The sequence below is a fragment of the Heliangelus exortis genome, chromosome 3, assembly GCF_036169615.1.
Source record: "Heliangelus exortis chromosome 3, bHelExo1.hap1, whole genome shotgun sequence".
Classification (NCBI taxonomy): Eukaryota; Metazoa; Chordata; class Aves; order Apodiformes; family Trochilidae; genus Heliangelus; species Heliangelus exortis.
The window spans coordinates 32,760,854-32,776,725 of NC_092424.1; the positions used below are offsets into that span (position 1 = coordinate 32,760,854).

Here is a 15,872-nt window from a genome sequence, read left to right on the forward strand (position 1 = left end):
AGGGGAGGGAAAGCCACTGTCACCAGTAGCTGCAAGGGTTCAGTCCGGCAAACCTGTGGCTTGCTTAGAGCCTTGACAACTACTTCTAATTGCCTTCTGTGGTAGCTGGTGTCTACCAGGAAGAGTTCACGGGTTCTTTTGGGGGGTATTTTCCATGGACCTCCTGCACAGTACACTCTAGTCCATGAAAGGGACCTCCAGCATACTGAAACACAAGCAATCAGTAATATTAAGCGTCTGCCTAAGCCTGTGGCTCTGCACAGGCAATTTTCAGTGTGATAAGAAAAAGATCTATTTAAGTAGCTGGGTCTCCTTCAAACAGGTCCTCAGCTGGCTAGCTGAACCACTGTTCATCCCAGTCATCTCTCAAGCCTTAATTAATTTGTTAAGGGGTCTGCAGGAGCTTGCACAGTCATCTGACTATACTCAGCACTGTGCCAGAGGGTAACAGAGTGGAGTAAGAAATACTTAACGCTGAATGTGATCAGTCATCTGAGAAAGCAAGGTGCCACAGGGAAAAGAGGTGTCAGTGCCCCTTCATTCCTTGTCTTAGGTTATCATCTTGCCAAGAGGCTCTATCACAAAGTAGATTCTACAGTGCTGCTATATGAGCCACATGGTTTTCCACTTATGAAAGGCAGGCTGGCAAAGTCTTCCTTCTCTAGGAAGGAAGAGGAGCAGCTGAGTCCTCACTAGAATTCTTTATCCTGGTCCTTTTTCCTTGGACTGTCCTTTCTCTGCACTTCAATATATTTCAGTATCTGCAAAGGGCAGGTCTCCAGTGTGAAAGAAGACATCATAACCACCTCTGTCATCTTTAAGGCTGTTGCCGCTCTGCCAAAGTAACATGCATTTTCCCATGTACTAGTCTACCAAAAGCTGAAATGTAATGGGGTTTTTCTTCAAGCTGAGAGCCAAAAAAGCTTTCTCCTGCTCAGATCCTTCATTAAAGAAAAGCCAACTAAATTGCCTGCCCTGGGGATCAGATGAAGGCCTGGAAAATGTAAAAAAGATTAAAAGGAAAAACCCAACTATTGACACTGCTAAATGTGTCTTAATTAAAACTTTTGAAAGCACAATTCAAACACACTCCAGTCATCCTTCAAGACCCTGCAAAAGTTAATGAGATGAATTTTTCTCACAGTCTCCCATTGATCTGTGAAGCACAAAGATGGAGTTAGAACCGTAAATGAAAAATCATGGGTGCAGGGCTAGACACTGATTGCATTTACAGGAGTGTAATTCCAACGGGACTCCTTGCAGGCCCCGCTGGCATTATTCCAGGAAGTCATGGTAGCAAGTGCTGGGCTGGGATGTGTGGCCAAAGGTCTGCCTTGAATGACAGAAGCAGAAAGTGATATTGAAAAAGTCCACATCATGCACCAAATGTCACAAAATTCATACTTCAGGCACTGTGATTTTGCTTCTATGATGGCAAAGGAGAAGATAATTACATCTTTGATTTATGCATAGAAGTGGTGGGGGTTTAATTTTATTTTTAAAAATCCCCCCCCAGGTGCCTACAGTTTCCAAGCTTCCAATAACACACACACACCCCAAAAGTAAGACAATAAACAGACTCTGCAAACTCCTTTGCAGAAAAGAGTGGACTTGGTCTCCCACCATTTGCAATAAACATCCCCTACAGAAACAAAACAAACACGGGAGTTCTTCAGGCACACAATTCTTTTAAGATCTATTTAACCCAGCTTAATGCAGAAAGATCACAAGTTTGATTTAGACTGGGTCAGGGTTAGATTAAAGGAAATGTTCTGTTCACCCTGTGATAATCAGTGAGCCTCTCCTTGCCCACTTACTCTCATCCTCTCCCCTGAGAGAAGATTCCTGCTCTCAATAAACAGCCACATAATGGGAAATTTTAGAGTGGATACCACCCCACATAGTGCCTCTCATGCCCTGTTCTGGTCTGGAGGAAGTGGTCTACATATGCCTCTCATGGACAGCAGGTGAAATTCCCATCAATGACTCTGAAGGAGCTGAAATGAGAACAATCTGCCTCACTTTCCTGGGTTGGAGGTCAGGACTGCTCCACTGCTCCTGCAGGTGGATTCGGGGCATAAATGGAGCAGTAATCCAGGAGATGGCACTTGGTAAGGTTAAGACATGACAAAGGGACAACAGTCCCAGTCTCCAGCCATAGTTCCTCTATGGCACTAAAACCCCCAAAGAAAATTAATAAATATTTGCACATTATGGGCTTAGAGGAGTTTGCTATTGTTAGTTATTGTGGAGGGGGAGTTTTTTGGTGGTGTTTTTGGTGATTTTTTTTTTTTTACATAATAGTACCCTAGCACTATTAATAACTACTGCTCTTTGGTAAGCACTCTGTTACTTCCTCAGAGAAAAGAAGTAAAGAAACTTCCTTATCAGAATTCTAATAGGCTCATTAGAAAACGGAAAAGTTGGTTTAGAAGAGCTGTAAATGAGCCGTTTTCTGTAAAGAAGGGGAAGAAGGCAGGAGAAACCCTCTGCAGGCACACACTGCTTTCTTTAAACTACTGTCCAGCTCTAGGAACCCCATTAGCAGCAAAACAGTGCCCTTCAGGAAAGAGCAGGCCCTGAGCTCCCCAGAACAAAGTCTGTGGCAGCACAAATGCCCCATCACAGCAGGGTTTGCATCAGCCCATGGGTGCAGGTGCCTTGGCAGGCAGAACACGCTCCCCTCTGCCCCAGGCCACCCACCATCAGACACCCAAGAGCTGATCTGTTCAAGCCACAGGCAACCTCCTGGGCAAGAAGAGAGCCTGGGCAAGAGAGAAGTATTGCTAGTTTTGGATGAGGCCAAAACAGGGTCAGTGCCCCCAGGTCTGTCCCCACTCCCATGGGGACAATTCCGCTCTTTGTGAAGTTTGTATTTGCCTTTGGCTTCTGTGCAGAGGAAGGGGCTCCACACAAGGGCACCCCAATCGCCCCAGCACTCAGGTCAGTGTTAATGGGGAGGTGGGCTGGGGGTGCCTGGAACAGGCAAGCTTGGCTTTCGGCAGTGAATTAATTACCTTCTGGTGCCCTCTAGTGCCAGCAGCCAAGTAAGGTGGCTTGGTGGCCTTGCACAGAGCCGAGTGAGAGGAGCGCTGCAGATGCTGGAGTTAAATATCACTCCTCTCTCTGCCTTTGTTAGTAGTCACCGTCCCCACGCACACCAAACCCTGCCAAAGGGCTGGTAATGGTGTCCAAAGCACTCATTTCAAGCAAGGAAAGGATCCACGCTCCAGAAAGATCCCCTCGAATCCCCAAGCAAACGCTCACAGTGGGTGCCTTTTGACTCAAATCAAAAGGCTGTGAGCTCACCAGTAAGCAAAGAGAGGGAGGTCCTCTTGCAACATCTAGGAAATGTGTTGGGATCCAATGACAAGGGTTCTGACCATCCCTTCTCTTGTATGTTGCAGGGGGACTCAATTAATAGGCTCACAAAGACGCTTCTCCAGAGTCTCAGTGAGGGCAGAACTCGAGGACAAAGGAATGGCTGTGAAAATACCTGATTTAGCCATGCAGAATAGCAAGTCCCTGCTTGTTCTGGAGCTGAGAGACAGATCACTGTGTGTAAAAGAGAGAAAGAGAGAAGAAAAAGAGAGAACAAAGAGAGAAGAAAGAGAGAAAGAAAAGACCACTCATTTTCTCTCTACATTTTCCATAGGGCCTGGGGTGATTCAGAAGCTCTGTGCATGTAGGACTAACTCACCATGCTTGTTTCATTCCTTCTTGGTGGGACATTTCAATAGAGAGTTTAGCCTTCTTACAAGGAAACACTAGGATTATTTTTCTTCAGCTTCTTATGCACCACCTACATCGGCCTACATTAGGACTTCCCCTCAGGCAATAAGATGTCTGTGCTCAGAATGAAGCACTGTTCATTGCTGGGCAAATGAAAGACAGTCACTATCTTCCTTCACCTGAAACAAATGCACGCACACAGTCCACCCCACTCACCCCTTCATCAAGACATCAGTTCATCCTCTGCCTGCCTGAATCTGGCAGATGATGTTTTCAGGGGCATCACAAAGTCTGGCAACCAATTCCTTTGCCCAGACTTGTAAGTTTCTCAGCATGGACCAACACGCATCCATGGACTCTGCTTGGAGGTGATCTTTCTGGAAACCAAGCACTGACCATGCAAATCCAAACCCAGAGTTGAAAAGCTCTGTAAGCCACAGAGCGCCAAACTACCCCTCTCCTCAAGTTTCTCTTGCTCCCTGGAGATCATCTAGAGAAAATCTCACCTCCTCCAAACCTAAAACAGCCTTTCCTGTTGTCAAAACACCCCTGGTAAATGTAGGGCACAGTGTTCTCCCCTGCCACTGAAACAAAAATCCTTTTCCTAATGGTGCTGCTCCACACAGCCCCCTAAGGAAGGCACCCTTAAACCTCCCTGTATCCCTCACCCAAACCCCCCCTCTCTACATCAGGGGAAGCAAGACACCAGGCCCATCTTCTCCGTCAAACTTCTCCCCACACAGACACCCATACACAATTCAAGAACTATATGCCCAGAACTCACTGCCCATTTCTTCACAATTAAATTCCCCCATGAATCTTAAATCACATGGCTGTTACTGTCACCCCTACACCACTTCCCAGTGTAACATCAGGCATATCTGCCCATGTTTCTGCACAGTCCCTGAGGATCACAAAGCAAAAGTCCCTGTCTGGTGCAGGACTAGTACTGTACCACCATGCAAGTGCTTTGTGGCTGAGCTCTGAGGTATGTGGTCGTCAGCAGGAGACAAAGTCTGCATCAGAGCTGCGATGATTCAGGGGGTTCTAGAGTGATTTTTTTTTTTTCCTTCTTTCTTTCTTTCGTTCCTCAGCCAATAAGAGCACTCGAAGAGGCTCATCCTCCCTGGCAGGAAGCTGGGCAGTCACTCCTCTCCCTGGCAGGCTCCTCTTCTGAAGTGGTGGAGATGGCAGTGAACTTCATCCACAGCTTTGCTGCACTTTGCTATTTAGCACTTTGGGGCTTCACCGGGACTTCAGATGGTAAGAGTGTAAAGTAATTTCTATGTTCCTTGTGCTTTACATCCTGTGAATGCTGCTTTCTTATGCCCTGGTAAAAAACATCCCTTTTCCAACTGCTGCCAATGCTGGCTCAGCACTGCAGGGTTCAGACTGCAGCTGAAAATCCATCTGCTTAAAAGACTTTCTCCCCTTGAAGCTAATCATTTTATCCAGGGACATCATCTAAGGATTTTGAAGTCAACGTTTGGTTTTAACTTATTTATCAGTGTTTAAACTCTGCATGACCTTGATTATTAAATCTAAAGACTATGGGTAACAATCTGACTGCTAAGTACAGATGGGCACTTGAGTGTCGATTAGCTGACTTTGATGAAACATTACTCCATATAGTTCCTTTCTTTGCTGAGCAAGGAAACTCCCTTGATTGCAGCTTGCCTTAAATCTTTAGAATGGGTGCTGCAGACAGGAGTATTTTCTCTTGGAAGGTTTTAGCTCTACTTCAGTTTTACTTTGGCTCCCACACACATAAAATACTAATGCACTCAGGGTTGGTGCTTGGTTAGCCAGTAGCTTTTTGTTTCAGCTGTGGTTTCCTTTGGGGGTTGCAAAGGCATGCAGGAACTCTGCTGCATCTTAAATGTAAAGATAAAGTCTAGCCTTGCTCCTTGTAATGTAGAGGAGGTTTTGAAAGCACTCCATGAAAGAAAAAAGCAACCCGTTGCACTCTGCCTATTTGCTTCACTCCAGGCTGGGAGAAAGAATCCACAGGATTGCCCTCTCACACTGCAGGAGTAGGGGCCCCCACATTATTCCTCAATAAGGAAAGCACAAGAGAAGGCCTCTAAATACAACATTCAACTCATCTCTGCAAGAAAAGCCCTCTCTTGCTTAATAATGGGCGGTTGCCTGTTAACTCAGAGCAAGACAAGAGCGAGTCTCTGCTACAATCATCTGGTAGGAGAGCCAGGCTTTTCTGCTCTTGCTTCATATTTCCAAACCCAGAAGCAAGGATGGGGGCTGAAACACAAACGGTCAGGACATAAACATCCCCTTGTGGGGCAGTAAGAGCAGTTTTCCAGGTTGTGAGTCACATCTTCTGGGTCTCTGTGTGTTACAGACACCTGGCCAGGCCATGTAGTGCTTCTGCTCCCACCCAGGTCTGGACTACTCATGTTTCACCGGTATCAATCGTAGACTGTGCCCTGTTACCTGACCCTCTGGGCCATTCTGCTTTGCTTCTGGATGGAGGTCATTGCCTTAACCACATTCAGCTTCTTAAGGTAATGGCCCTTAAGGGCCAAGCCAAAGACAAAGCTGTCAGGAAAGACTTCAGTGAAGAAAATAAAAACTACAAGAGAGTATGTGGATTTTGGCAATTCAGTGGTGAAAAATATTCCAAACAGCAAAAGACATTTCAGACCAATGTGTGCTTCATGCAAGGACAGCCTGGAATGACAATCAAAGCACATTAAGAAAAACAAATCCCAGTCTTGAGATAATCTGGGTAACCAGAGAAAAAAACAGGGGGGTAAATTTCTCCCACAAGGGTTCAGTAGATTTTATACTTACTTTGCTCTGGTACGAGTAACTTCAACATGAAATTGCAATGGGTGAAGGAGGTGAAATGTCTCATATCCATGGTGGAAGTTGGGGCAAAAAAATACTTGCCTACCATCTGCCTACAACACATGGTGTATTACCTCCTGATGGTTACAACACATGGTCCAGCTTGCAAGACTGTGACTTCAGGCAGCCTCACTCACCCTGCCACCCCATGCATAAAGCAGTCACCACTATGACTCGAGGTGTTGAGGTGTATTAAGCCACAAAGTGACCTTGTGCTGAATTGAAAAAGATTGTGGTTATCTTGTCCTACTACAAGGGACAGCAGATCGCTGCCAACAGCCCCACCACTGCCACATCTGACTTTCCAACAGGCATAAGAACATAGATTCAAGTAAAGTCCTGGAGAGCACCCAGAAGAGCCCAAGCCAATGACCTGCTCTCAGCCTGGTAGCCTGTTGCTAAGTGAGCTCAGGAGCAAGCTCTTTCCTGTAAGACACAGATCTGGTATCGATGACGTAGGGAGAATCACTGCATCCCCAAGCAAGAAGACAGGTGGCCTTATGGACAAGACCCAAAGCAAGGCACTGCTCTGCCCCAAACTTCATTACTTTGGGCAGGTCTTGAATGGCCCTCTTGAATCACCTGTAGGTCCCACCACCTTAACCTCAAGGCAGAGTCCCTGTTCAGGACAAGAAGACAAAAGCATGCTCTGTAAAGTCTTACTCATGAGCTGAGCACTGGGTAAGATGTTCTGCCCAAGAAATACCTTCAGTCCTAGGCTGTATGTCCACAAGTTTCTGTGACTCTTGAATACCTCGCTTGCTGCAGTGGAAAAATACCATCCCATAGAAAAGTAGATTCTGGGCTGTTAGGTGAAAAAAACCCTGCCTGTCAACATTTCAGTCCTGAACCATGTTAACAGTGGGCACTTCCATTAACACCTGCAGAGGAGGATGTGATAGTATAACTAGGGCATACATAAGCAACATGGAAGATGAATTTTTGCAGCCTCCTGTACCAATAGCATGTAATGCTGGGGTTTTGTTTTTTCAAATAGACTTTGGATCACACCAGGTTGCCCCTCTTTCCTTGGGTTTCTCAGTACAAACTGGTTTAAATATACCATTCATGCTCTGTGCTTGGTTGTTAGAGATCTAGCTGTGGAAAAAAAGCTGGAGATGGTAAAAAACTTCACTTTCACAGCAAATTTAGTAGAGGTTCTTTGTGCACATTTGTGTGCACATGCACACATAGGCTCAATGTCTACATATGCACAGCATGAACTCCAAGGGCCACCTCCTGCATTGGCATATCTTGGCATCAGCAGTGGCTGTATAGCAATTTATGCAGGTTCAGCATTTTTCCCTGCTTGTATTTCAGAAGTTGGAAAACACAGGGGAAGGCAAATGTAGAAGGGAAGAAAATAATGTCAACAACTCTAAGCTTTGAGCTTCTTTTAAAACACTGAGGAAAAAAACAGGGCATAGGGAAGTTAGCTACACAACTAAGTAAGAATATGCAGTAGTAACACCTATGCAGAAAGAACTGCTCAAACTTAAGAGGTCCTGGGTGTCCACCTTACTCCCCATCCTACATTTCCTACACACCTTGCTCCTTCACTTCATGGCTGTGATAATAAAATGGTCTTTGGCATTTGCATCAGGGAAACAGCACTTCAGCACCTAAAGCAGCCCATTCTGCAGGACAGTGGGAAGCTGCCCCAAGTTCTCCTGCAGGGCCCTTCCCTGCCCAGCTGGACAATGGGGACACCAACTCCTTTATCAGCATGTAGAGGGAGGGTATCTTCCCCCCACCTTTATTACCACCTAAATCCTCCATAAAAACCTCAAGACACCATCAAAGGATTAAAGAGGGGTGGAGAAGGCTTAAGTTAAACTTGGCATGCCAATTAAGAGCAGCAGAGCTCTACCAGCCAGTGTTTGATATGTTATCAAAATTATACTGTACTCTGAGCAATGGGATCTGGCTTTATAACTAGGTTCAAAGTTGCATCTTCAATGAGCCAAGAGTCACACAAGAGATATTCTAAATTATATTAATGATAACTTGGCATTTTCTAAGTCAGTTTGAGCTCTGCTACCACTTCTAGCAGCACCTTTTTCTGTCACTTCATTCCACAGGATTGTTTCACCATTTCAAACATATGAAGGAAAATAACTGTAATGGATGTGAACAGAGTCCTTCTAAAGCACAAGTGCACGGGACAAGTAAGAAGGTTTAGCATCATTTCAGAGGGCTGAAGCTCCCACTGTTTCAGACATCTGATGTGTCTTGCACTCATGTTTTGTTTCAGCTACACGTGTACCACCACCTCATTCGACCATGAAACCTGGCTTCCCTCTCCCGATAAACACCAGCAATCCTGGTGTTCGCAAGGCAGCTCGATTTGGGGTTTACAGATACAACAACAGTTCCAATGACCTCTTCCTGTTTAAGGAATCACAAATAAACAAAGCCATGGTACAGGTAAGAGCCCATGGTACAGGTAAGAGCCCAAACTTCTAATGGTCGTCTAAAACATTTACCACTGGAGCCTCCTAAAGAGCACTCAAGACATGGGAGCCATGATCCTCCTCAGGACTGCTCCGCATGTCTGAAGATAAACACTACACCTCCCTCTATCCTCCACAGGAGGGCACTCCCCCATCCCCCCCCCCAAAAATTCAACACAAAACACATCTACACCACCCCTTTCTCCTAGCCTTACTTTAAAGGAGAACACTTTTTTCCCTAGATTGTCAGAGGGCTGAAATATATGCTCCATGTGGAAATTGGGCGCACCGAGTGTGAGAAGAGGGAGCACTCCAGCCTGGACAGCTGTCACTTCCAGAGGGAAAAAAACCTGCAACAGGTCAGTGTCCAGTTCCTTCAGGGTACTCAGTAACTGCAGATGATTCTTGGCCATCTCTAGCTGTAAGTCACCTCCAGACCAGCTCTGCCATGCCCCTACAGATGTTCAAGCCTCCTCTGTGCAGTCAGCTGGGGTGAGACAGTTATCAGTGTAAGTACCTCTCGTGCATCCAGGACCAAGTCCCATCTGTAAGGTGTTGAATCATAGCCCATTTAGCCCATCTTCATACCATCACAGAATGGTTTAGGTTGGAAGGGGCCTTAAAGTCCATTTAGTTCATGTATAGGGACATCTTCCACTAGACCTGCTTGCGCAAAGCTTCATCCAGGCAGGTCTTCAACACTTCCAGGGATGGGGCATCCACAGACTTCTTGGGCAACCTCTTCCAGTGTCCTACTAAAGAATTTCTTTCTAATGTCTAAATTAAATCTACCCTCTTTCAGCTTGGAACCCTTTCCCCTTGTCCTATTGCTACAAGCCCCTGCAAAATGTCCCACTCTAACTTTCCTGTGGGGCCCCTTCAAGTACCGGAAGGCTGCTATGAGATCTCCCTGGATCCTTCTTTTCTCCAGGCTGATTGATGCCAAGTCTCTCAGCCTGTTTTCATAGGATAGGTCGTGGATAAGTAAGTGAAATTGTGCAGAAATAAAGTAGGTGCTAAATAAGAGAGAATTCCTTACAGGGGAAATCCTTACAGGGCCTTTCCACTAAGATAAGACGACTTGGCAATTACTGCTTTTCTCAAGATAAAGAGGGCAGACAAAAAGATGCTGTTCCACCCCCTCATGGGCCACATGTGCTGAAAATAACAACCAGCCACCTAAACTTCATCACCAATTCCCCTTTCATTTACAGATGTTGAGATGCTATTTTGAGGTCTGGATAACGCCGTGGTTACATAAGGTGTATGTCCCCATTGCTCTCTGTCACTGACTCAGCTTCCCCATGAGAGTCTGACTTACAAGGGGATCTACTGCTGTGAAGTTTTCCTTGTATTGTTGAGGCCATAAGTGGAGAATGGCTGTACAGAATCACCACAATGCTTTTCTCTCAAAGCATGTGATTGTTTTTCTCCCTGAGAAAGATGCTCAAAAGTGACAAATAAATTATCTGCCTTGAATTTATTGCTATCCAGTTGTGTTTCTGTTTTTCCAAAACTAAAGTGCATATTGGAGCATGTTGTCATTTATTCAATAGAGAGCCATTCATACTTTGGCTGAATTTCCAAGCAGTGTCAACACACCCAGGAAGCTCTGTTGGACTTGATTTATTCTGAGATGGAGCTTCACTCAGCTACAATGTAAAGTCCAAACCATTGCACATACGAACGAAAAACTAGGGGACACTGTCAGGTGATACACATAGAGGGGGGGAAAAAATAATTTTAAAAAATTCTTAAAGAGGCTCCAGGGCTAGAGAAAGGGCTAGACATGTTTATCAGGAACCCGTGAATGAACAACTGTTCATTCTTCAAGACAAAGTCTTGTCTTGAAACTCACCCACAGCCCAGAACTTACACGCTATAACTGGTGCTTCTGCTTTAATTGAAAGCTAATCCATACTATGAAGGTGAATCATTGCAAAACACCAAGACAAATAAGCCCAAACATGTTTCCAAAGCTTATTTTTGCTGAGGTTATACAATGTAGTTACATTCACATTAATATAAAACATTCAGTCTCTGGCTGACCGTATCTTATATTCAAGTTTAATAGAATGTTTATCCTCTCTAGGTGGGAATCCACCAGACCTTCATCCTTAACTCTCATGCATGGGCAGATTACCACTTATACTAGTGGAAAACCCTTATTTCAAAGAATCTGTGTAACTGTTCCCAGCAATAAAGTCTGAGCCCATGTTCAGTTAAACATAGACTAGCACTTATAAATGGATAGATCCCTGACCTAAGCTTTGAAGAACTCTTTCCACAAACGCCCCTTTTCTTTTGAGAGTTGTTGCCTTTCTGCAGCAATACTGCGACTCCTATTAGCAGTGACACTCCCACTTGCAGCCTTTTAGAAACAACCATTCAGGCAAGAAAGGCCAGTGAAAGGTTCCAGGACAAGGTATCTATTAAGACAGATGGATCTATTAACAGCATGATCCAGATAATCCCAAAGCCAACCACTGCAGGCTAGGCAAGTCTCAAGTGCTGCTTCAGAAACATCTTGTCATGAGCAGGTGGCCCAGCAGCAGCTCAAATTTAGCATCCAGTGCTGGAGAGCACACTGGAATAGCAGCATTCATCATCCCCCCAGATAGGTAACAGAGTTATCATGAGCACCAAAGAGAAGAGCAGAGATAAAGTCAACTGAGCTCTTTGTACCGTTCTAAAGCACTTAGCACAGGAATGATTTGGGCAATTATAGAGTCTTTCATCAGGACACTACTAGCACTGACTTAAAGAACTGCCTCTGAGCACCATTTAATCACAATGACATGCAAAAGTCAAAAAGCCAATGTCTCTGGATTTTGCATCTTTGCTAAAATTTACAAGGTTAACTGTCCATCAATTCTTCCAAGGGAGTTCATGCCCTCGCAGAGAGGCTGCTGAGCCTCTAGTATCTATTCCAGGCTTCAAAGGCTATTAAATAAAAATAAATATTTCTAACAAAGATTTAGGGCATAAGGAGAGAACAGAAAGTTGTTCCTGCCAGCCCAGTACTGGAGGAAAAGGAACGGTCCCAGAGGTGATATTAAGAGGTTCTGGGAGAACCAAAGCCTGTGCTTCAGAGGTATGTGCTCACACAGAAGTGCTACAAACTGAAGGAATGATTCCTTGAAGCATCAGATCTTGATCCAGTATGCTGGAAGCCCTGGGCTCAGAGCATGACATACTTTCTTAGCTCATCTGCTTATGAGAATACTTATTCTCATCTGAACAAGAGTTTCCTAACAGTCTGCCACATGGGAGGGACTGGCTGCAGACTGAGGAGACCTCCATGCACATAGCACTGCTCAGCCCAGGCTAACCTGAGCTCCATCAGAGCTTCACAGTACTGAGATCTCAGAGATCTGCATTTGCTCAGAAGTTTTGCTGTGCAAGTATTTCTTCTCACACTCCCACTTTCTAAACGATATAGGAAACAAACTGCATGCCACCAAATATAAAGTATTGCTGACTGACTTGCCACTTTGTATTCTTTTCACATCAGGAGCTCCACCTTAAGGACCTGAAAGGCCTTTCTATACTAGCTGCACCCAATTTACTACCCTGACTGACCCCCAAGACCTACTGATAGCTGGGGGAGTCATGCATACAGCTGTACAAAACCAAGACAAGGTTAAGCTGGCAGTAGCCTGATCAGGAGACATGACTTCTGCTGGCTAGGAGGAAAAAAAGTGGTGTAAAGTTAGCTACAGTCACTTACTAAAGAATTTTTCAGCCCCTGCCTCAATCAAAGCAGCAAAAACAAGCTTCACCATGTGCTTATTCTTAAGAGCACTCTGTTTTCTAAGCAAGCCAGATTAGAAAGCCCAAGTGCCAGAATCATCAGATCTCTGTTGTGACCACTGAGAAGACAGATCCAGGAGCTTGGGAAGCATCTGCAAAGGTTACTGCCACAAAGCAGACTCAGATTTAAAGGAATCCAATTTACACCAAGGCTTTGCAGTCAATTTCATTGGCTGCTTACACTGAGATACCAACCTTTGCAGAAAAGTGTCAGTGGCAAACATGAGTCATCTTCCAGCAGCTCTACTATAGAAGTTTGCTCCAGAAAAGGGACAGGACAGCTAGCTGTGCAATAGCATTTTAAATAGTTTCATCAAAATCTTCTTGATACTTGTGCCCTGCAGAAACATCTGTTCCACCAACAAGGCAAAACAGCACTCATCTTTAAAAATCCACAGCTGTGGTGTACTCCAGCTCAGTTCCTTTTCCTTAGGATGTTTTCTGCAGCACTTGATGCTAAAGCAACGACTTCCCCAAGCCCTTCAAGGGACAGGGCACTGCTCTCCCACATGCCATAGCTAAAAGAAGCTTCAGTAAGATAAAGGAATGACCCTCAGAGGCTCCTCTGGGAGCTGTGCAGAGAGGGCTTCCTCCCTTCTTAGGGAACCATGGCCCCTTTCTCCTGCCACTAAAAAACAAACTTGTCTTCGGATGCTGCTGTAAATTCTTCTGCTTCTTCCAGTAGGACAGCCTGTCCACATTAGAAAAGAGCCATCCTCTGAGCTGCAAAGGTATCATGCTCCTGCACCAATATCATCAAGAGAACACATTGCTGTTTTTTTTCCCATATCTGACTTGTTCCATCTTTCCCCAGTGCTCAAGGCAAATGGGTCACCATCCATCTGAAACTGTAACATGCCAGTGACTCACACTTCTGTGGAAGTGGAATGAAGCCATAAAAGCAGTCTTTTGTGCACCAAGGGGGGAGTTCATGCCAGTTTGTTCATTCCACAGGCAATTTAATGCTGCTGTGTTAGTGTGAAAAAACCACATTTGAGGAATACAGGTTATACAGCAGACCACGCCACTTCTGCATACAAAGAATGGGACTATCAGGACCCAGCATAGCACCAAGAATGGAAACCAACACCAACCGAGCTCAGGAAAGGCACTCCTTTCAGCTTCTGTAGACTTTAGGTCTCCTTGGACTGGGGGTATGCAGATCCTGCATTCAGATACATGTCATAAGGCCCTTAAACTGCACAATGACACCACTACCTGGTACTGCAGTTCCACCCTGGTCCCCCACCAATGTTGCAGACATCATTACAGAAACTGGGCTTCCCTTCAACTTTAGTGGCCATGGAGACATCATCAGTCTTGGGCCAGACATCTCTCCCACCAGGAAGCATCAAGAATACTAACTTTCTCCTAGATCTTGGTGCCTCACGTGCCACCATCCCCCTCAGCTTCAGGTTAAATTCTAACTTTCAGGACCAAAAACAGCACTGAAAAACCTCACAGACAAGTTTCAGGTCACTATCAAACCACAGGAGACAGCCAGATCACCTCCCTCTGAGGAAAGACTGAGCTATATTTATGTACATAAAGCTTCAGCTAAAACAAAATATTAATGCTCATATGTCAAATGAAATACCAGTGGCCAGGTTAAGCAACCTGCCACCATGTGAAGTGCATTGCATAGAAGTCCTGCCACCTCCCATGGTTCACATTTGGTGCTTTGCAAACTTCAGTGGTCACCAGTCCATGAACTCTATTTTAGAGTCTGCACTGACAGGTTTTGGGTTTTTTTCTGTGAAATTAAACTGGAAGGATCTGCACACTCTGTCCAAAGGCTTAACCTTTATACAAACTCATTTAGACTGACAGCTATTCAGCTACTTTCCAACAAAGCACAGACAAGAGCAATGAAAAATTTCTGTTGCCGTTCTACAAAATGCCAGACAGGACAAGACATCAGAAACTATAAAGACTTATATGGGCACAGATTCCTGCTTGCCTCTGAACCCTACTTCTAGAATTCACCTCTTGTTCTTATTGCCTAATCTGCCTGAAGTTATTTCTAATGCAGCTGTGTAGGTAGAGGACCCCTGTGCACAGCTAGAGAGGTCAGGCCAGCAAAGAACCCACACCACCAGTCAAGAAAGGAGAAGTAGTGACTGAACCCCAATGAGATGCTGGGGCCAACAAATAACCCTAGTGCCCAAGGCTTCACAGCTCAGCTTCATCCATGTTATAGTACCAGCCTTCACCCCTGACTTGCTGGATTCTATAGGCAAATTGCTCCCCAATTGTCTTGTGCAGACAGCTCCAATATCTTCATGGTGCCCAGCCTCCTTTCCTGACTGTGGCACTAGGCAGAGCAACCCTCCTTGCTGCCACAGGATTAAGAGAAGAGCTTGGAAGGCACCAGCTTCAGTAAATAAGGGCATTAGCTATGTTTGGGTTAGGGGAAGCTGCTTCTAGGATTCAGTTCTGCCATGATTAACCATTTTTAGCCTTCTCACACCTCCTCCTGAGATACTTGTGCCTGGCTGCCATCTGAAAGTTTGAACAAGATCATTCAAAAAGAAGCACCAGACAAAGCCACACTCTTAGATACCTCTCATACTTGGCACTCTATCCCTTTTCCACAAGAAATGCAAGTTATTCATGTGACCTCTGGGTCTGCTGTACTTGCTAGAGTGCTCAGAGAGAACTAAAAAAGAACTCAAGAACTTTTTGGTGGGACCATAGGATCTGCAGTGTCTCCAACAGTAGCCAGGAAGGAGTGAGGGGTGGCCAAGTAGAAAAAGGATCAGAACTGAAATACACCCAAGGGACAACTTTTCCATATATCTTATCTCCCTGAGCAGAAGCATCACTACAACTTATTTCCTTGACCACTTCATAATACTAGGAACAATGTCTTAAAGGGACTTAAGTCACACAAAAGCCAGCACATTCGACATGCCAAAACAGTTGAGATCTAGTTCACTACAAAAAGCAGCACAAGTTATTCAGTTAGATACTCTGGCAGATAAATCACTAGAGCTTGCCCCAAAG

The 15,872-nt window shown here is 45.1% G+C and overlaps 1 protein-coding gene across 1 annotated transcript; it reads left to right on the forward strand.

Moving 5' to 3' along the window:
- Window positions 1–4,867: 4,867 nt before the first annotated feature.
- Window positions 4,868–10,531, forward strand: CST7 (cystatin F). Its single transcript, XM_071739933.1, has 4 exons — window positions 4,868–4,995; window positions 8,855–9,027; window positions 9,296–9,412; window positions 10,268–10,531. The coding sequence occupies exons 1-4, from the start codon at window positions 4,920–4,922 to the stop codon at window positions 10,343–10,345; spliced, it is 444 nt and encodes a 147-aa protein (XP_071596034.1). The 5' UTR covers window positions 4,868–4,919; the 3' UTR covers window positions 10,346–10,531.
- The last annotated feature ends 5,341 nt before the right edge of the window (window positions 10,532–15,872 follow it).

What these genes read in the sequence shown, in the direction of transcription:
- CST7 (XM_071739933.1), top strand. Translation starts at nt 4,920, where the DNA reads ATGGCAGTGAACTTCATCCACAGCTTTGCTGCACTTTGCTATTTAGCA. An exon ending in CTTCACCGGGACTTCAGATG is followed by an intron (nt 4,996 to 8,854) that starts GTAAGAGTGTAA and finishes GTTTTGTTTCAG; the next exon opens with CTACACGTGTACCACCACCT. An exon ending in GGGAAAAAAACCTGCAACAG is followed by an intron (nt 9,413 to 10,267) that starts GTCAGTGTCCAG and finishes TTTCATTTACAG; the next exon opens with ATGTTGAGATGCTATTTTGA.